The sequence below is a fragment of the Chrysemys picta genome, chromosome 12 (genome assembly GCF_011386835.1).
Source record: "Chrysemys picta bellii isolate R12L10 chromosome 12, ASM1138683v2, whole genome shotgun sequence".
Classification (NCBI taxonomy): domain Eukaryota; kingdom Metazoa; phylum Chordata; order Testudines; family Emydidae; genus Chrysemys; species Chrysemys picta.
The window spans coordinates 24,833,716-24,854,030 of record NC_088802.1 but is presented as its reverse complement, the minus strand read 5'-3'; the positions used below and the strand labels follow the sequence as shown (position 1 = coordinate 24,854,030).

General features: G+C 52.4%; 1 protein-coding gene and 1 pseudogene across 4 annotated transcripts; both read right to left on the bottom strand.

Moving 5' to 3' along the window:
- The window catches only part of LOC135974560 (olfactory receptor 6N1-like), a 157,651-nt pseudogene that overhangs the window by 125,008 nt on the left and 12,328 nt on the right, over positions 1-20,315 (bottom strand).
- Positions 8,561-16,563, bottom strand: LOC135974760 (fibrinogen-like protein 1-like protein). Of its 4 annotated transcripts, none has more exons than XM_065563287.1 (3): positions 16,475-16,563; positions 13,198-13,308; positions 8,561-11,822 (listed from the first exon to the last, which is right to left on the bottom strand). In XM_065563287.1, exon 3 carries the CDS (start codon positions 11,722-11,724, stop codon positions 11,311-11,313), a length of 414 nt encoding a protein of 137 aa, XP_065419359.1. In that variant the 5' UTR covers positions 11,725-11,822; positions 13,198-13,308; positions 16,475-16,563; the 3' UTR covers positions 8,561-11,310. The 4 variants fall into 4 exon arrangements, with proteins under 4 accessions (XP_065419359.1, XP_065419361.1, XP_065419360.1 ...); XM_065563289.1 differs by lacking the exon at positions 16,475-16,563 and adding an exon at positions 14,495-14,577; XM_065563288.1 differs by lacking the exon at positions 16,475-16,563 and adding an exon at positions 14,482-14,555.

The following is a 20,315-nucleotide window of genomic DNA, read 5'->3' as shown; positions in this document are numbered from 1 at the left end:
CCAGTTCCTTATCCACCTTTCAATTTTCATATTGATCCTCATCTTTTCCAATTTAGCTAATAATTCCCCATGTGGAACCGTATCAAATGCCTTACTGAAATCGAGGTAAATTAGATCCACTGTGTTTCCTTTGTCTAAAAAATCTGTTACCTTCTCAAAGAAGGAGATCAGGTTGGTTTGGCACGATCTACCTTTTGTAAAGCCATGTTGTATTTTGTCCCAATTACCATTGACCTCAATGTCCTTAACTACTTTCTCCTTCAAAACATTTTCTGAGACCTTGCATACTACATATGTCAAACTAACAGGCCTGTAGTTACCCGGATCACGTTTTTTCCCTTTCTTAAAGCTAGGAACTATGTTAGCAATTCTCCAGTCATACGGTACAACCCTTGAGTTTACAGATTCATTAAAAATTCTTGCTAATGGGTTTGCAATTTCATGTGCCAGTTCTTTTAATATTTTGGATGAAGATTATCTGGGCCCCTCGATTTAGTCCCATTAAGCTGTTCGAGTTTGGCTTCTAACTCAGATGTGGTAATATCTACCTCCATATCCTCATTCCCATTTGTCATCCTACCATTATCCCTAAGCTCCTCATTAGCCTCTGAAAGACTGAGGCAAAGTATTTGTTTAGACATTGGGCCATGCCTAGATTATCCTTAACCTCCACTCCATCCTCAGTGTTTAGTGGTCCCACTTCTTCTTTATTTATTTTCTTCTGATTTATATGGCTATAAAACCTTTTACTATTGGTTTGAATTCCCTTTGCAAGGTCCAACTCTACATGGCTTTCGGCCTTTCTCACTTTATCCCTACATGTTCTGACCTCAGTAAGGTAGCTTTCCTTGCTGATCACTCCCATCTTCCACTCCTTGTAGGCTTTCTGCTTTTTCTTAATCATCTCTCTGAAATGCTTGCTCATCCAACTTGGTCTACAACTCCTGCCTATGAATTTTCCCCCCTTTCTTGGGATGCAGGCTTCTGATAGTTTCTGCAATTTTGACTTGAAGTAATTCCAGGCCTTCTCCGCCTTTAGATCCACAAGTCCGTCAGTCCAATCCACTTCCCTATCTAATTTCCTTAATTTTTTAAAGTTAGCCCTTTTGAAATCAAAAACCCTAGTCACAGATCTATTTTTGTTTACCCTTCCATTTAGTTTAAACTGAATTAGCTCATGATCGCTCAAACCAAGGCTGTCCCCTACAACCATTTCTTCTAAGAGATCCTCACTACCCACACCAAATCTAAAATGGCATCCCCTCTTGTTGGTTCTTCAACTACTTGGTGAAGGAATCCATCAGCTATCACATCTAGGAAAATCTGAGCCCTATTATATTACTAGCACTTGTCCTCCAGTCTATATCTGGGAAGTTAAAATCTCCCATGATCACACAATTCCCATTAGTATTTACTTCATTAAAAACATTGAAGAGGTCTCTATCCCTATCCAAATCAGACTCCTGTTCTAACAGACAGCAAACCCCCCAAAGACAGGGATAGAGCCCAGGAATCGAGATGGTGGGGAAATTTCATTGAAACCGTTTCTGTCCAAAAATCCCATTCAAACTAAACCAGTTTCTTTCTTGAAATCATATCAAGTGGCATGAAAATTCTTTGCAAAAATATTTTGTTGCAAAACAAAAGCATCTTCTGTGTCACAAAAAGAACAGGAGTACGTGTTTGTCTCGTCGCACACAAAGAGGAGACACTTAGATCTCAAAAATTAGATAAGATGTTTCAGTCTGAGCTAAGTAGTTGCTGCTCTTAACAATTGCAACATAATAAAATACAAATAAAATAGACTATTTCAGCCATTCTATTATGTCATAATCTGATCTGAGTAAACATGATAGGACACCTCATCTTATGCACTGCTCCTAGTGACACTCTCCAATAGATCCCCATCCTCCACCTGTCGGGAGGTAGGTAGGAGCGGATTGTTATCCCTACTTGAAAGAGGGAGAAGCTAAGGCTGAGAAAGGAGAATTGACTTGTCTTAGGTCACACAGCCAGTACATGGCAGAGTTGGGAATAGGACCCAAGAGCCCTGATTTTCAAACTAACCATCGGATCTTGAATTTCAGACATTGAATGACCTGAATAAAGTGCTCTCAAGTGAGTTCCAGACCAGCAAGAGTTCATAGTAATTATTCAGCTAGTATTTTAGGAGAACTGGAATGGTAGAGAAAATAATGAACTGCAGAGAAGCAGCAAAATTTGTCGAACATATGACTGGTTATGACTATTTACTTGGTCTTAAAAGAAAACAACAGGGACCTGAGTCTCCTCCCTGTCAATAACACCGTGCTCAGCCAATCAGGGTAGAGACCGAGGGGCGGGAGGATGAGAGAGCCCAAAGGATGGCCCAGGTCACCGCTGGGGATCACTGTCTGAGCACTATTTCAGCCCCACATTTTTCGGTGGACCTCCCACAATGGGAGTTGTAGAGCAACCCCCACGACACACATACACCCCTCCTGGTGGTGGGAGGGGAATAGGGGAACAGACAAAAGAAGTAAGAGATGAAGAGAAAGGAGGGAGGGATGGAGGAAAAGGTAAAACAAAAAGGACAAACCTTAATGTCCCCAGAGATTCTAAGGGACAAAATCCCAGGTGGGGAATAAAATTTGGCCACCTTAAGCTAGTGTTTTCCATGCCTAAAATTCAGATGGCGCCAGATGCATCAGACTGAACAGGTTCCAAACCTCTCAGAGGCTCTTACCTTCTAAACAGGGACGTCAGTTTTCTAGTGAAATCAGGAAAAAGAAAGGAGAAAACTCAAAAGAGGTTCCTCCTGGTGCTCACGTACGTGACCCCTAATACTCTCTCAGACCTCAAAGAGAGATCTCGAGAAGGAGACTTGCTGAAGCAAAGCCACAGGGGTCTCTGAGGTTTCCCTGGCCCTGCGCCCCTGTCCTGCCTGGCTGATGTCAGCATCCCTCTGTGAGGTCACCACCTCCCCTACACCTTTGGCCAATAGGCTGAGGTCGTGCAAAAGGTCTTTGTGATGTCACTGCCACACCCACCCCTCCCCTGCAGTGCTAATGTCCTGCCACAGGCCAGACACTTTGGAGGTTTGAGCTACTCCCTGTGGATCACCCCGCTCAATGAGTGTTCATTCTAGGAAGCAAGCCGGCTAGACAGTAAAACATCACAAGCTGCTCCCAATGCTACACTCGGTTTCTCAGAAATGAGTAGACTTTATGGGCAGAAGAGACAGTTAGAGCATCTAATCTGACCCCCTGCATATCACAGGCCTCCTGTCAACCACAATAGCTACTTTTGGGGCAAACACATTCCGGAAAGGCATCTAGTCTTTATTAATGACATCAAGAGATGGAGAATCCACCACTTTCCTTGGTAGCTTCTTCCTGTGTTCAATCATCCTCGCTGTTGAATATTTGTGCCTTATTTGTCATAGGAATTTGTCTCTTTTCACCTTCCAGCCATTGAGTCTTGTTCTGCCTTTCTCTGCTCGATTAAAGAGCCCTTTAATACCCAATATTTTCTCTCCATTAAGGCACTTCAACACTTCAGTGCAGTCACCTTTCAATCTTCTTTTGATAAGCTAAACAGGTTGAGCTCTTTCAATAGCTCACTAGAAGGCATTTTTCTCCAGCCCTCAGAACATTTGGTGGCTCTTTGCTGCCCAGCTCCAATTTCTAGGACCATCTTTTTCAAAGGAGGACATCAACACTGGAGGCAGTATTCCAATAGCAGTCTCACTGCTGCTGTGTCACCTCCCTATCCTACTCACGGCTCTGCTCCTTCGTCTAATGATGGCTTTAGCCCTGTTCACCACAGCATCACACTGGGAGCTCATGTTGAGTGGCTTTTCCACTCTGGCTCCTAAATCCATTTCAGAGTCACTGCTTTCCTGGATACACGTCCCCCTTCTGGAGGTGTGGCCGGCGTGCCTTGTTGCCACGCATAGGACCTTGCATTGGGCTCTGCTCAAACTTGTTTTCTTTGAATGGGTCCAGCTGGCTGAATGAGCCAGATCGCTCTGTATCACTGCCCTCTCCCCATCAGTAATTACCACTGTGCCTGTATTTTGTCACCCCCCCAATCTTATCCGCAGTGATTGTATGTTTTCTCCCAATTCATTGATAACAATTATTTTTAAAAATTAGTCCTTGAGAGCTTCTTCAGACCCTTAGTACCCAGGACCTGCTCCCCACATCACAGTGAGAAATGCTGTCCAGCCCTGCTGGTACATAGGGGATAAGCACAGAACAAACGTACCTTTAGGAGCTGTGTTGTCCATAGGCTCTGAACAACATGTGGGGGTCAGCAGATTACAAACGCACGACAGACCTGTAGTGTCGACAGGTCCCAACTGTGTCTCGGTTTCCCACCCTGTAAAATGGGGAGAACAAATAAAACCTTGATTAGCTCCATTTGATAGCTGGGGAAACCGAGGCACCCAGCGGTGCAGAGACTTGCTCATGGTCCCAAAGCCAGGAATAGAAAACAGCACATCTGATAGCCAGGCCTGGGACCTAACCCTGGTTTTCCTGGCCTTGCTGTTCTAAGTTTAGTCACAGCCTCCATGTCTTTTCCCCTGTGTCCCTTAACCCCACGTCACTGCAGAAGAGAGATTTTCTGGTAGCCAGCTGGCTCTCCTGCATGTGTACGTCATTCCAAAAGACATGCTCTGGCTCAGTCCCATGCTATGGTTGGCTGAAGGAACCACTTGGTCACATTCTAGGCCCTGAGTTATACAGGAGGGGCGACTAGATGCACATAATGGTCCTTTCTGACCTGAACCTCTATCAATCGCTACATTTTCTGCTGCTAGGAAGAGAACTCTGGACCTATTTTCTCTCATTCACTTTCAGTCGGAATAATTTCAATCCAGGCCAAAGGATTTCCTCTTCCATTGTGTCTTCAGCACCTTTGGGAGCAACCTGTTACTGTTACCCACAGGTTACCAGTTTCAACCTGTCCCTGGTTGAGATGGCCAGGAAAGGGGTTGGAGCTCAACTGCACCTGGCCCAGGTGATGCAGCTCCCTAGGGTGAAGGGAATAAGTGTGGGGGTCACGTGACAAGACGCAGCCTGTGACTAGGACCCAGGCCTGCTGAGAGATAGAAGGGCAGCCTGTGCTCAGCCAGGAGAGAGACCCCAAGGGAAGCAGGCATGGGAGGGGCTTGGAGAGTCCTTTAAAGGTCAGGGACAAGCTGGGAAGGGGCCAGGCTGAGCACTAAGGACAAGGCCCTAGGAGGGAAAGACAGGGCAGTTTAGGAGATGGGGCACATAGTCCAGTTGGTTTCGGCTCCCAGGACCAGACACCCAGAGGTGAAGGTGATTGTCGGGGCTTCTGTCCTTCTTCCCCAGTGTAGATTTGATAGTGGAGAAGACTGATGCCGTAAGGGGGAAGTGAGTTACCCCAAGGTCACCCAGTGAGTTTATATCACAAATGCATAGTCGGAAGGATCTAATAGAAACATGGATTTTCCAGTCTCTTCTTTCTAGGAGTCCCCAGGGCTAAGGTAAAACCTCCCCATTCTGCTCACCTCCAAGATGTGCTGGAGTTTGTCTGTGCTGGGGGGTGCTGTCAGCAGGATCGAGAGCTTGTCATCCATGTTCTCTGGGCAGGCCTTGCTCAGAGCCTGCCAGCGGAGGGAGACCAGGGGTCAGGAGCCTGCATTAGCACCGGTGTGCCATTGACCAGGAGCTGGCTGAGGTAAGCGCCGCCTGGCCGGAGCTCGCACCCAGAAACCCTGCCCCAGGTCGGAACCCCCTCCTGAACCCTAATCCCTCCCAGACCCCACACCCCCACCCACACCCCAATCCCCTACCCCAGCCCTGAGCCCCCTCCTGCACCCAAACTCCCTCCTAGAGTCCGCACCCCAACCCTCTGCCCCAGCCCGGATCCCCCTCTGGCATCCCAAACCCCTAATCTCCAGCCCAATCCCAGAGCCCACATCCCCACCGGAGCCCTCACCCCTCCCTGCACTCCAACCCCCAGCCCCAGCCCAGTGAAAGTGAGTGAGGGTGTGAGAGTGAGCGACTTAGGGAGCTGGGCTGGGCTGGAGTGAGTGGGGGTGGAGCCTTGGGGAAGGGCATGAAAGGGGTTGGGTCAAGGGCGTTTGGTTTTGTGCAAGTAGAAAGTTGACAACCCTACTTAAGGACCTTTGAAAAGCAGCCTCCTTAGCACCGCTCCTGATACCAGGGGCCAAGGCGCCCCCGGACATGAGAACCACAATAGGCCAGAGCAAAATGCTGTGTTAGAAATCGGAGCTCAGGCTGCCAAGCGAACGATAGCTGACAGACAGGAGATGCAGGAATTAAGGTTGTGCCTTCAGCCAGCAACTGGTGTTCATCCGTTTGCACCACACACACACCTGTAGGCAGGGCCACTATTTCCTTGTCTGTCTGCCTGTTTAGCGTCTCTCGGTCCTTACTGTGCCCATCACCGTGGTGTCTGAGTGGCAAACCAAGGGTTTGACGTGTGCATATGAAACTGCCTGACTGGAAGGACGTGGTTTGGTGTGGATCAGTGACTGCTGGGGCGATTGGTGGCAGAAGGCTCTGAAGGCCTGGCTCATTCCGACCTGGCTCATTCCAATGGCTTCTACAGCTGAGAGCAGCCCAGTCTCCTGCCTGGGTCCAACGCAAACCAGGAAGTACAGGACCACGGTTAATAAGAGCAGCTCAAAAGATCATTTTCTCTGAGCCCAGCCCTGCACAGATTTCCAGCTTAGGTTTGCATTTTCAGCAAAAGTTCTTGTTGATTATTTTCTCCCAACCCCTTTGTGCCTCCATAATAGCCAGCCACCCCGTCAGTCGCATCCTGGGGCGCTCCAGGAACAGCATGTGTGCGTGTATGTGTACGTCTGTATATATATATGTATGTGTACATGTGCGTATGTATGTGTGTACGTGTATGTGCACATGAGTGTGTGCACATGTGAGTATGCGTGTGTATATGTGTACATGTACCCCAGTCAGATGTATACATCTGGATTTCCTTTGAAAGAATTTTCAAATTGAGCTGATCAAGTGCAATGGCAAAGCACCCAATTCCTCTGCCCCCCAACTGCCTTCGCTCCTTTAACGTTCAACCTGCTCCGCTGACACCTCTGAATCCTGAAAGCCCTAACGCTCCAGGGGAGCAGGCCATGCCCTGCCCTGCCCTGGCTGCCCCAGGTGTTACCTCGGAGGGAATCGTTCCAGATTCCAATGAGTGGCAGGTCCAGGGAAGAGCCTTATCTGGGGAGAGGCTGTACCAGACCCACCCGACCCAGGCAGGCTCCCAGGTACTCTCTGCTCGGGGCTGATAAGGCTCCTTAGCAGTTTCTCTCCAAACAAATTCCAGTTCAAGACACCTGAGAGCTCCACAGCAGGGCAGCATCCCCAGAGCGCAGCAGGACAGGGGTTAGGGGGAGCAGTCGGTAGCAGCACCTGCCCCTCGTACGGCAGGAGCGAGAAGTGCCAGCCACGTGCTGCCTCCATCCCCAGAGGCCAGGTGAGAGTGAATTCCCACGTCCCCGCACGATTGGTTCCGTCACTCTTCTACACTTACATGGATTTCCAGTGTCAATGTTTCTAACATCAGCTTTGCCAGCTCTCCTTAAACCTTTGTCTGCTAGAGCAAAAACCTGAAATGCAGCTACCTCCTCCTGCTGGGTGACTATAGACCTTAATGACAGACCTCGGAACTGCTTAGTCAAGCTGACTAGCTGCAGCCCCTCGGGTTGCCTGCTCGAAGGTGTGCTGGCCAGGCCACAAGTCATTTCTGTGCCTCTTCCCTGCTCCTTCTCAGCATTTGAACATCATTCGACTAGTGTGAACAAGAGTCTATACTGGGGAGAGCCCAGGGTGAGAGTCACTAGACACTGGTTATACAGTGCTCTGTCACAGCTCTGAGGTGCAGTTAACTTCACTTGCTGCACAAGGAACCAGTCCCAGAATCTGAACCAATTGTCCATCAGCGAGTATTTGACTCCCTCTGTCCGGGATGGATGAATTGGGATTCTTGGCCCCTGCATTTGTGTTTCAAGCTTCACTCCAGCTCATCCCTTTTCAGCTGCCCCGTGCGCTCATCTCCTGCTCCTCACCCAGGAGCGCCGCCAGCTTTTTTGCCGCCCTAGGCGGCGGAAGGTCCCGTCCCCTAAATGCCACCCCCGACAGAGGCGGCGGAAAGTCTCGCCCCCGAAATACTGCCGACGACCGGGGCGGCCTGTAACGATGCTGGTTCTGGTGGGACCCAACTGAGAGTGCCAATTCAGGACAAATTGCTCAAACAGGGCAGTTACAGCCCAAGGCTGGGGGTTTTCCACCTCTAAGGCAAACCAAACCAGCCAGACAGTGAAGTCTTGGGTCTCACCCCACTGGCTAACCACAAGTCACACAAGCAATTCCCTTAGACACTCCAGTTTCCCAGTATCACCACCAGTGCCACTCGATATGGGGACAAATGGTTATGAAAACCAATACCCCAGTAAAAGGGAAAAAAAGGTTCTCTCGATCCCGAAGGACCAAGCCCCAGACCCAGGTCAATAGACAAATTAGATCTTACCCACAAATCAAGCTGTTGCCAATCCTTTAGAATCTAAAGGTTTATTCATAAAAGGAAAAAGATATAGATGAGAGTTAGAATTGGTTAAATGGAATCAATTACATACAGTAATGGCAAAGTTCTTGGTTCAGGCTTGCAGCAGCGATAGAATAAACTGCAGGTTCAAATCAAGTCTCTGGAACATCCCCAGCTGGGGTGGGTCATCAGTCCTTTGTTCAGAGCTTCAGTTTGTAGCAAAGTTCCTCCAGAGGTAAGAAGCAGGATTGAAGACAAAATGGAGATGAGGCATCGGCCCTTTTATAGTCTTTTCCAGGTGTAAGAACACCTCTTTGTTCTTACTGTGGAAAATTACAGCAAAATGGAATCTGGAGTCACATGGGCATGTTCCTGCATACTTTGCTGAGTTACAAGGCGTAACTGCCTTCTCTCCATGGGTCAGTTGGATAGCTGATGGTCCTTAATGGGCCATCAAGCAGGCCAGGCAGAGCTAACACCAACTTGTCTGGGATGTTTCCCAGAAGCATAGCATAAGTTTGAAATACAGACAGTACAGAGCCAATATTCATAACTTCAACTACAAAATTGATACACACATATAGACAACATAATCATAACTAATAAACCATAACCTTGTCATAGACACCTCATTTGACCCCCTTTATAGAAGATTTGGTGTCACTACCGGACCTTGGTTGCAACCATGTTCTATATGGTCCCAGATTATATAAAAAACATCACACGGCCGAAGATCCAGCTGCCACAGTCACCGCCACCCAAATGTTAGCGTCCTAGGCGACCGACTAGGTTGCCTAATGGGTTGCACCGGCCCTGTCCTCACCTGCCTGCTGGCCCTGACAGCCCCAGTTCTCACCACAGACACACGAAACCCACCCATCTGAACGGGATTCATCCATGCAATCAGGAACTTCCACCCAAAGGAACTGAAGACAGGTGTGTCGTGTATCTGCTCCTCTATCCCTCACCCCTGTCCCTGGAGCGTCCCAGGGTGCGACTGACGGGGTGGCTGGCTATTATGGAGGCACAAAGGGGTTGGGAGAAAATAATTAACAAGAACTTTTGCTGAAAATGCAAACCTAAGCTGGAAATCTGTGCAGGGCTGGGCTCAGCGAAAATGATCTTTTGAGCTGCTCTTATTAACCGTGGTCCTGTATTTCCTGGTTTGTATCAGACCCAGAAGCAGCAGTAGCATGAGGCTTTCTCCCAGGATTTCCATTAAGGCCAAACCCCAGATACGTCCGTAATTGGTGAGAAGGGCTGACTTTACAAAGGGAGAGGGATAGCTCAGTGGTTTGAACATTGGCCTGCTAAACCCAGGGTTGTGAGTTGAATCCTTGAGGGAGCCATTTAGGGATCTGGGGCAAAAATCTGTCTGGGGATTGGCCCTGCTTTGAGCAGGGGGTGGGACTAGATGACCTCCTGAGGTCCCTTCCAATCCTGATATTCCATGATAAGATTTCCAGACACCCCACATCCTACTTATCTTGAGACAAGTACCAACAGTTTGGACGCCTGTCCCAGCTGAACCTCTGCACTACGGAAATTCAGCACCGGTAGGGCTCCCAGCTTCCCTCCCCCTGAAAAAATCCCTCTTTCCAAACCTGCCCCCCAAACTCCCCCCTACGCACGCTCTCCATGCAGGCTCTGTCAGGAAGGCCAATTGGACAGGGCCTTGTGTCCTGGGGATGCACTGAAGGGCCATGGTCAGGAGGGGAATGGAAAGATGCAGTTTTTGGGGGGGCAACGCCCCTTCACATTCCCCCGCATCTTCACCCCTGCCAGTGGACCAGCCAGGACTACATCTTGGGAGGAGCATAGAGAGCTTTTGGGCCAGGTGCTGGCTAAAGAGGCTTGGAGCTGAGAGCAGGGAGGCTAATCCCTGCTGTTGGTTCCTGCTGTGTTTGGAGAAGCAGAACTATGTATGTTCCTTGTAAATAAACAAGACATCAAAAAATTACCAGACTCCATTGCCAATTTCTGCTCCCCACTGGAACATCCCCAGGGCCCCAAACTTTGACTAGCCCCTTGGGTTGAAGAGGGACACCAATATCTTTATTGTGTGGTTTCGTTGCACGTCTATCTAATCTCAGTGGTTTATCAGCAATTAATTACTGTTGCAATGTTTTCTCATGTAATAACCATATTTATTAAAAACACAGAGGCCAGGTTTTTGAACCCGAACTCACCACTGCTAATACATGCAGGATTCAGATGTAAAGTCCTGGCTTTGAGTCATCCCCCATTTAAATGCTCAATTACAGTTGCTAGAAATCCAGTGTCATGATTCATTGATCACTAATGCCAAGGGGCAGTGGCAGGGCTGGGAGAAGCAGAGGTAAATGTGGGTCTAAAGTTGTAGTGAGTGACATGGCTTCCAGCGAGGCAGAGTGGAAGCGGGGCTCCAGTTATACACACCAATCACACTCTTTGTGTCATTCGAACGCACTGGCGGGGTCGGCTCTCAGCATTTATTCCAGGGGATTTACCATGTAGAAGCCAACAGGAAGGGAGTGAGCAGAGTGGAGGCATGGCAGGGACTGCACTGATTAGGTGGGGGATGGTGCTCCGTGTCTGATCTAATATTGTCTCCCCTTCTCAGCGGCGCGGGCTCCCAAGGAGGATGGGCTCCTCCTTCCGGACCCAGCACACGTCTGTTGGCTTAACCAGGATGAGGGAAGACTTGCAATCCCCACTCTTACAGAACCCTGCCCAGTAGATGTAGCCTTTCCCATTGAGCAGGACGTTCTGACACTTGTCGTACCACTAGCCTCCATAGCTACTTGCGCAATTCCCACTGGTCTGGTCCTGATCCTTGTCAGTCGTGCTGAACTTCATGTTGTCGTGTATGCCCCCCAGGCCGGAGTGGTAGGTGGTGAGATAGTCCTTGCCATCCCCAGAGTACCTGCCCAGCCTCAGCGGGTACCCGCTCGGCTCATCCTCGACACTGAAGATGTCATACTCTGTGTAGCAGGTGTTGTTGGATTTGTCCTCCACCACAAAGCGGACCTTGTAGGTGTTCTGCCGCGTGAGCAGGGACAGGTACTCATTGCCCGGCCAGTAATCCCGCTGCACGTTCCCAAAGCCATACTTGTAGGTGCTCCAGGACTCCTTCCAGGTGATCTCTGTGTTGTGAGAATTTCTTTGGACAACGGTCCAGCCTTTGCCTTCGGTGTCCATGTCACACCACACCACTCAAGGGGGAGAGCCTGCCGGCTGGATGACATGGACCCCGCTGGGGCTGTCCCTGGGAATGTTGCTGCAGTCTTTGGGGAACCCTGAAATGCCACGAACATCAGGTTAAGGGGGCAGGTGGGGGGGGGAGTGAGCGCTAGCTAGTTCGATCAAATCAGCCTGGGGTAACTGGAGGCTGGGTTTTAGAGGCAGGTCCTGTGTATTTCACAATACTACAGCCACAGAATCCGCCCCGGCCATTCCTGGCCACAGAATCCCGCTCCAGATCTTACACTTTCATTTTACCAATAAAATAAAATAAGAATAGTTTCTTGCTCTGCTGGTTTTGAAGAAACCTTGAGGAGATGAATCAAGTGTAAACCAAGGCTCTGTATCCTTCCTGAGTCCGTACTGCTGAAGAAATCGTTTGGGGAGGGTGGGGGAGACGCTGCCAGATCCATCTCAGCAAATGTTAATTATGAAACCCATCGGTGACAATTTAAATGGGAGTTTTCAAAGAGCCTAAGGGAGTTTGACACCCGACTGTGATTGGAATTCAGTGGGATTTAGGCACCCAACTCCCTGTGGCGCCTTTGAAAATTCCAGACATCCTATTGAGGGGCTTGTCTTTGGGGCGGAAATTGTCCCGAACTATCCTGGTAGAATGAGAGCACTGTGGTTATACTGCCCCTCCCTTCCCCAGGGTCCTCCCTCGAGCCTGAGCCCCCCCAGCTCCCCTACCCCCCAGACAATCCCCCTGTGTGCCCCTCCCCCATAGCTGAGCCGAGGGGGAGGAGCTGCTGAGCACTGCGGGGGCAGGGGCTCAGGGCCACCTCTGGAGCTGGTTCGGCCCCTAACCTGCCTGGGCAAGCCCCTGAGCAGCTCCCAGAGCCGCTGGAGGTGTGGGGAGAAGGGAATGAAAACCCCTGACAAGGAGGAACTGGCTCTCCCTGCTACCTGGATTCTGGGCGCAAGGCTTCTAGGCATGAGCGAGAGATCCCCAGCTGTTAGCCGGGGCTAGCCCCAGTATAGGAGTTGGTGAGATTGAAGGGTAGAACTCCCAGCCAATTTGGGGGGGGGGTGCCTGGTTCCCACACGCTGCCCTGCGGTTGGCACCAGCGCTCTTCAGTCACTGCTGGCGGCTTGGCAGCCGTTACCGGAGAAAGGGATAACGAAGCTGTGTAAAGCAAACAGCCAGTCGAGCAGCACCTCCCCCACCCCGGCTGGCCCATTCCCAGGCGCTGGAGGCCTGCGAATGGGAGTAGTGGGCTCACTAGCGCAGGCCGGCCTTACGATCCCTTCGGAGAACTCAGCGTTTCTTTGGGCCCAGCGCTGGCGGGAGGGCTGGAAGGTGCATTCAGTGGATAAGTGGATCTAGGGGTGACCCCGGCATGGGGGAGAGGAGCAGAATCAGGCCCACGATGCCCTGATCTCGGATATGGCAGATGATAGAAGCCCTCCGACGGGTTCTCTACTCACCCCTCTCGACCTTCTTGTGGGCCAGGGCCCCGTTGCCCTGCACGGGGGCTACGCAAAGGAGCGCCATCATGGACAGCACAGACAGAAACACGAGAGAGCTGGACTGGAACCCTGCAGGGGACAGAAACCGCTGGACATGAGACCAGGAGAGAGTTTCACAAGTGCCTAAATCCCACTAGAAGTCACTGGGATTTAGGCACTTAAGTGACTTAGCCACTCTTGAAAATGTTACCCTTAGACGCTAAGGCCAGAGTTTTCAGAGGGCTCAACTACTGGGCCAGATTTTCAGAAGAGCTCAGCTCCCAGGTAGGCACCGCAGGACATGGCTGGATATTCAAAGGGGGTCAGCATGGGGGGGGTGGGCCCAAGTCTCTGGAGACGGGGTGAAGCCCACCATTCACCTCTCCCCCGGCCCGGCCACTGTCTCCATCTCTGCAGCCAGCCTGATTAGCACACAGCAGGGACCCAGCTGCATGGTAAAAACCATTCAAAGATTGCGGGTCCGATTGCCTGGCTCCCGGGTCCCGGGCAGGTCAGGGCCGGCTGGAGCGCTCCCTGTGGTGGGGAAGGAGCTGCCTCCTCTCTCCCCGCACTGCACCGCTGCAAGGGGAGTGCTGCTCGGAGCAACCCCCTTTGTCCCAGCTCCCCCCGTCCACAGTCACTACCACCAGCCAGAGGGCAGTGCCCGCTCACCCACACAGAGACAGCAGCTGGGCAGCCTCCGGCAGGGCTCTGCCCCCCTCAGATGAGCGCCAGGTGAGAGGGGCCCAGGGCACAGAGCTGCTGTGTGCCCCACGCCAGGCATGCTGCCCCCTGCACTGCAGCCCAGCAGCCCAGAGCGGGACACGCTGCTGACACTGCAGCTGTTCTGTAGGCCCAGCTCAGGCCAGGCTTAAAGTGGGCAGAGTCGCCAGGGGCCACAGTCCTGGCCAAAAAGAGTTCAAAATGGAGCCGGGTCGCTGAGGGGTGCACTGTAAGCGCTGCCCTAGCAAGGGCATGGCCATTTATTTCAGCCGGGATTAACATAGACACCCCTCCCCCTCCCCACACATGCTTTTCCCAGGCCACCTTCAGCACTCAGCACAGGGATTCACAATGACCTTGCCGGGATCAGCAGCCCAGAGCAATCCAGACTCTTGGACAGAAACTGGCTCATTCACCCCCTCCCTCCGCCCCCAGGTATATCTATCACGGCCCTGGTATTACATCTTGTGTAGCTACAGCCCACATAACGCAGAGCACGGCATATGCAGCCCCCAATGGTAAATAGGTTGAGAACCCTACAGCAGAGGCTCACGTGTGAAGCTCCAGAGGTCCCAAGTTTGATTATAGCTGCTGCCGGCCCATGACAGTTGCAAAATGGCAGCTTTTTGTGGGGTGGGGTGGGCCGGGCAGGGTGTGTGTGTGTGTGTCAAAGTGCATTCTGTCAGCCATCATTGTATTCATGTGGTGTTGCAAAGTTAGAAAGTCCACAACTAACCCCACAAGTGACTTATACTGTTAGTCTTAAAGGTGCCACAGGACCCTCTGTTACTTTTTACAGATTCAGACTAACACGGCTACCCCTCTGATACTTCCCACAAGTGACCGTGATACAAACATGCAAATGAATTAGAGAGAGAGAGAGAGAACACCGTGTAAACGACACACCGAAACACTGCTGCAATGGAAACACTTTGCCCAGACATGCAGGGCTGGCTTTAGCAAGAGCGGGGCCCGATTCCTGGGGGCGGGGCTTGCTGCAAGCCCCGCCCCCAGGAATCGAGCCGCGCCGCGGGGGGGGACGGGGAGAGACCCGAGCCGTGCTGCGGGGGGGACGGGGGGAAACCCTAGCCACGCCGCGCCGCGGGGGAGGGGGGGAGGGACGGGGGGAGACCCGAGCCGCGCCACACCGCGGGGGGGACGGGGAGACCCGAGCCGCGCTGTGGGAGCCGCGCCGCCAGGACCGGGCCGGGCCGGAGCCGACCCGAGCTGCGGGGGCCGGCCTGGAGCCAAGCCGGGCCAGAGCCGCTGGGCCTGCGGGAACGGGCCACGCCTCCCCGGAGCCCTTCTCGCGCCCCCACCACCCCAGCTTATCTTGTGCTGCCGGCCCACCCCTGCTTCTTTTCAGACTTCCCGCGAATAAGCAGGGAAGGGGGCGGAGCCTTCAGGGGAGGGGAGGAGGGGGAAGTGAGCTGGGGGAGGGGCGGAGAGCTGCAGCGCGGGGCCCTCTTGGCGCTAAAGCCGGCCCTGCAGACATGATCCACAGACAGATTGCATTGGAAACACCTTCTTTTTGGAGCTGCCTGGACCCCAAATTCTTCAAACAATGTCACAGCCCAAGTAACTGTGACACGCTGCCAGCAATCTCAGGTATCCTTGTGAGAGGGAGGAGAGAGGCGTAACCCCATGGCAGGCAAAGGGTTAAAGCTTTAAAGGAGAAGGATTTCAGTGAGTCTGACAAGCCAGAACTACAATGTTTGGAACTGAAGTGAAATAACAATCTGGAGTCACTCATCCTTGAAAACACGCCTCCCCTTCTCCTGACGCCCCAGAGGAGTGGGGACGCTGCCAGCTAGCAGCCGTTCACACACTCTAATAGTCTAAGACAAAGAGGGCCTGAGTTCGACCTGTGACCTTGGAAAACTCATTACACTGCACCATACCTCAGTTTCCCCATTTTTAAAACATGGTTTATGCTAGTTCCTTTGTGTTCTAAAGTACTTTGGCCCCAATGCCCAAAGGTACCTGGGGCAGGGAGGGAGGATTCCTGCCTAGGGTCCAGCAGAGCACTGGGCAGGGGATCCCTGCCAGGCTCCTGGTACCCCATGGCCCTGGGGGCACTCTTTACCCACCAGGAGGCACTGCCAGACTCCTAGCTAGCCAGGCTCATGCTGCAGCATGCACTTGCGGGGGGAAATGCTGCTCCGTTTCAAAGGAAAAGCAGCATGTACCTCACTGCGCCCCCATCCCTTGTGCCTCGGCCAGGCAGGGTCGGGAAAGCAGAGGATGCACCAGGGCTCCCCTCCCCATTGTGCACCTGCCCGGGCTGAGGGGCGGCACTGAGAGGAGTGCAGGCTGCCCCTCTCTATGCGGTAGTTACTGCGTCTGTCTGGGCACGTTCCTTCCTGTGCCCGGGTACTCAGGGCACATGGTGTCCCACAGGGGCCACATAGCATACCCTGCCACTGCACCTCCCCCACGTGCCCACACCGCCTGGGGCTCTGGTGCCCACCACCAGGCTCTGGCCCTACATCTCCAGGCTGTGTGAAATACTGGGCATTTCAATAAAACTCACCCATCCCGAGGCTGCAGGTGAGCGGACGAGTTAGCACCCTGAAGCGTCCCACTTCCACATCAGAAACCAGAGCCGGGGCTCCATGCATTTATGGGGAAAACGCCACTCCACACCCAGCTTATCTTGCTTTCTCAACTGCTGGCCTCAAGCCTGGCCTGAGGGCAGGGAGGGAGCCCCCTCCGGAACGTCTGCCCATCCTTTATTTACCGCAGATACCAGATTTCTTGGGCTCCCTCCCTCCTCCCCGAGAATGCCAACGTTTCTGAAGTCGGGCAGGTGTGAGCCAGGGATTTAATTTCTCAGTGGGACTCTGCGGCATTACCCTATCATCGGCCTTCCAGACGAAGGACGCACTAAATGGAGAGGATCAAGCCAGAGGAGATGGCAGGAACGGGGGTTGTGCAGAACGCAATGGGGGTGTAACGCTTGTGCCAGGTGGTATTGGCACTGACAAGGACGAGAATCAGGATCTCGGGGTTCCTCTTAGCATTGCAAAGCAGAACCAGCTGGAGCGTCCCTCCCAGAAATCTGGGAAACTGACCAGCACGCCCCTAACAGGCAGCTTTTCCCCCGTCGCGAGCACTGAGTCTGAGTCTAACACACGAGAACTTTTATTTAGAGGAGAAAGAAACGCAGCATGAACTGGGGAAACCACCACAAGAGTGACTCAGCAGTATGTGAACTGTGAGTGAAACGCCCGCTCTACAATCCATTGGGCAGTAGCCCCTTGCCTCAGTTTCCCAGCTTGGGATGAGAGAGTCCAATGGACGAATGTCCCTTTGGCACACCCCTCCCATTTTCCCTCTGCTGTCCTCTTACCCGGTTTACGGGCCCAGCTCAGCAGAGTTTGAGAGTTCAGGGGGCGTTCGGGGGGGGGGGGGGGGGTTCGCCTCCTGCCCCAGGGAGAGAAGGGGTGGGCCAGGGATGCCTCTGCCTCTGCTCTGCACCGCTGCTGCTCCATGCTGCCGTCTCTGCCTGGAGCTGCGATGCCATGCTGTGAGGGGCCTCCAGCCCGGAGTGAGTCCAGCTCTTAGTGACTTCCCTGGCTAGGGGAAACCTCGCTGCTGCTCCCCCCTGTACTGTCTTTCACCACAGCACCAGCTCTATGGTGCCCACGCAAACCGGCTTCACAGTGTTTTCAGCTCGAGGGATCACTGAGAAGAAACCAGGACTTCCAGCTGAGTCCAGTCAGCTCTGTCTTTAAGCACTGGGCAGACCCAATGTTTTGTAGGCGCCTTTCACCAAACCCACACACCCGGTGGGAACCCCTCTCCCCATCCCCCTCGGACTTTCAGTTCCATTTGGTATCACTAACCCCTGCTTAGCACGTGAGGTTACAGAGACTGAACCCCCGCTCCTGCCATTGTCCCGACAGGTCACGGCCGGGTGAGGAGATACCTGAGTGGGATGGGCTGGAGTGAGACTGCGCTGCTGCTGCATCTGTCCCACAGGGAAGAGGATCAAACTGGATTCATTCAGCGACTGTCAAGGCAGCTGCTCTCTGTGTCCCAGCTCTCTGGCTGGGATACAGGGGGCAGGAACTGGTGCATTAGAGGGAACAGCTCCACGTCCGTTTAGTTCTGGAAAAGAGCACCCAGGCGGTTCACCCGCATGCACGCTTCTCGACCCTGCAACCTGCCAGCACCTGGCACACGCCATCGAAATGTGCAACAAAGGACACGAGATGGGACCTGTTTATTTTGTTGCACGTGGCACCAGTTTGCTTAGTGTGATGTGCTCCAGTCTGCTCATTTGGGGACCAGGTTTTGGGATGAGGGGGAGTTTGTGCTGTCACACAAACAACGAATGAATCTCCCACATGCAATTCATGCTACCTTCTCCCCCCCACACGCACACCCCGAATGCCAGCTGCAGCCGGCCCCATAAGTCTGGCTGCCCCAACAAACTGGTAAAGCAGCTTCCAGTGGATTCTGGCTGATTCATAGAATCATAGAATATCAGGGTTGGAAGGGACCTCAAGAGGTCATCTAGTCCAACCCCCTGCTCAAAGCAGGACCAATTCCCAACTAAATCATCCCAGCCAAGGCTTTGTCAAGCCGGGCCTTAAAAACCTCCAAGGAAGGAGACTCCACCACCTCCCTAGGTAACGCATTCCAGTATTTCACCACCCTCCTAGTGAAATAGTTTTTCCTAATATCCAACCTGGACCTCCCCCACTGCAACTTGAGACCATTGCTCCTTGTTCTGTCATCTGCCACCACTGAGAACAGCCGAGCTCCATCCTCTTTGAAACCCTCCTTCAGGTAGTTGAAGGCTGCTATCAAATCTCCCCTCATTCTTCTCTTCTGGAGACTAAACAATCCCAGTTCCCTCAGCCTCTCCTCATAAGTCATGTGCTCCAGACCCCTAATCATTTTTGTTGCCCTCCGTTGGACTCTTTCCAATTTTTCCACATCCTTCTTGTAGTGTGGGGCCCAAAACTGGACACAGTACTCCAGATGAGGCCTCACCAATGTCGAATAAAGGGGAACGATCACGTTCCTCGATCTGCTGGCAATGCCCCTACTTATACAGCCCAAAATGCCGTTAGCCTTCTTGGCAACAAGAGCACACTGTTGACTCATATCCAGCTTCTTGTCCACTGTGACCCCTAGGTCCTTTTCTGCAGAACTGCTACCTAGCCTTTCGGTCCCTAGTCTGTAGCAGTGCATGGGATTCTTCCGTCCTAAGTGCAGGACTCTGCACTTGTCCTTGTTGAACCTCATCAGGTTTTTTTTGGCCCAATCCTCTAATTTGTCTAGGTCCCTCTGTATCCGATCCCTACCCTCTAGTGTATTTACCACGCCTCCTAGTTTAGTGTTATCCGCAAACTTGCTGAGAGTGCAGTCCACACCATCCTCCAGATCATTAATAAAGATATTAAACAAAACCGGCCCCAGGACCGATCCTTGGGGCACTCCGCTTGAAACCGGCTGCCAACTAGACATGGAGCCATTGATCACTACCCATTGATCCCGACGATCTAGCCAGCTTTCTATCCACCTTACAGTCCATTCATCCAGCCCATACTTCTTTAACTTGGTGGCAAGAATACTGTGGGAGACCGTATCAAAAGCTTTGCTAAAGTCAAGGAATAACACATCCACTGCTTTCCCCTCATCCACAGAGCCAGTTATCTCATCATAGAAGGCAATTAGGTTAGTCAGGCATGACTTCCCCTTCGTGAATCCATGCTGACCGTTCCTGATCATTTTCCTGGCTACGCATCTGTGACGAACTGGGACTGTTCTTACTGTGGTCTTTGAATGCTGACAGGGGAGTGTGGCTAGGATAGTCTGCATTGGGGGATGGGAGACTGACCGGAGAATACCTGAGCATGTAACATGAGAACCCAGGAAGGGGTTAGAGGCCAGGTGACACCTTTGCCCAGGAAACTGAACAAAGGCTGTGGGAGGGGTCGCTGAAGGGAGAGTTTCAGGAGCTGGCTGGTGGAATGGCTGGGAGGCAGACAGGGCTCTGACCTCCCAAGGGGGCTGGGGTGCCCGAGGACCCCAAGATGGACCTAACTGAGGGGGGTCCTGTTTTCTGTGCCTGCGGGACCTGTCTTGAACTGTGTTCCTGTCGTCTAAATAAACCTTCTGCTTTACTCGCTGGCTGAGAGTAATGGTGAATCGCAGGAAGCTGGGGGTGCAGGACCCTGCATCCCCCCACACTCCGTGACAGGATCACCCCCATCAGCTGGGCGTGCTGGGCCGACCCCATGCACAACAGGGGCAGCAGCACGGCCACCCTCGCGCTCTGATTGTGACTCGGGATTGTGGGGGCTTCTCACCTGTCCCATGGAAATGTGGCCAAAGGCGCCAATTGTCCCTTCATCAAA

Excerpts from the sequence above, each read along its gene's own strand:
- LOC135974760 (XM_065563287.1), bottom strand. The coding sequence starts at position 11,724 with ATGGACACCGAAGGCAAAGGCTGGACCGTTGTCCAAAGAAATTCTCAC.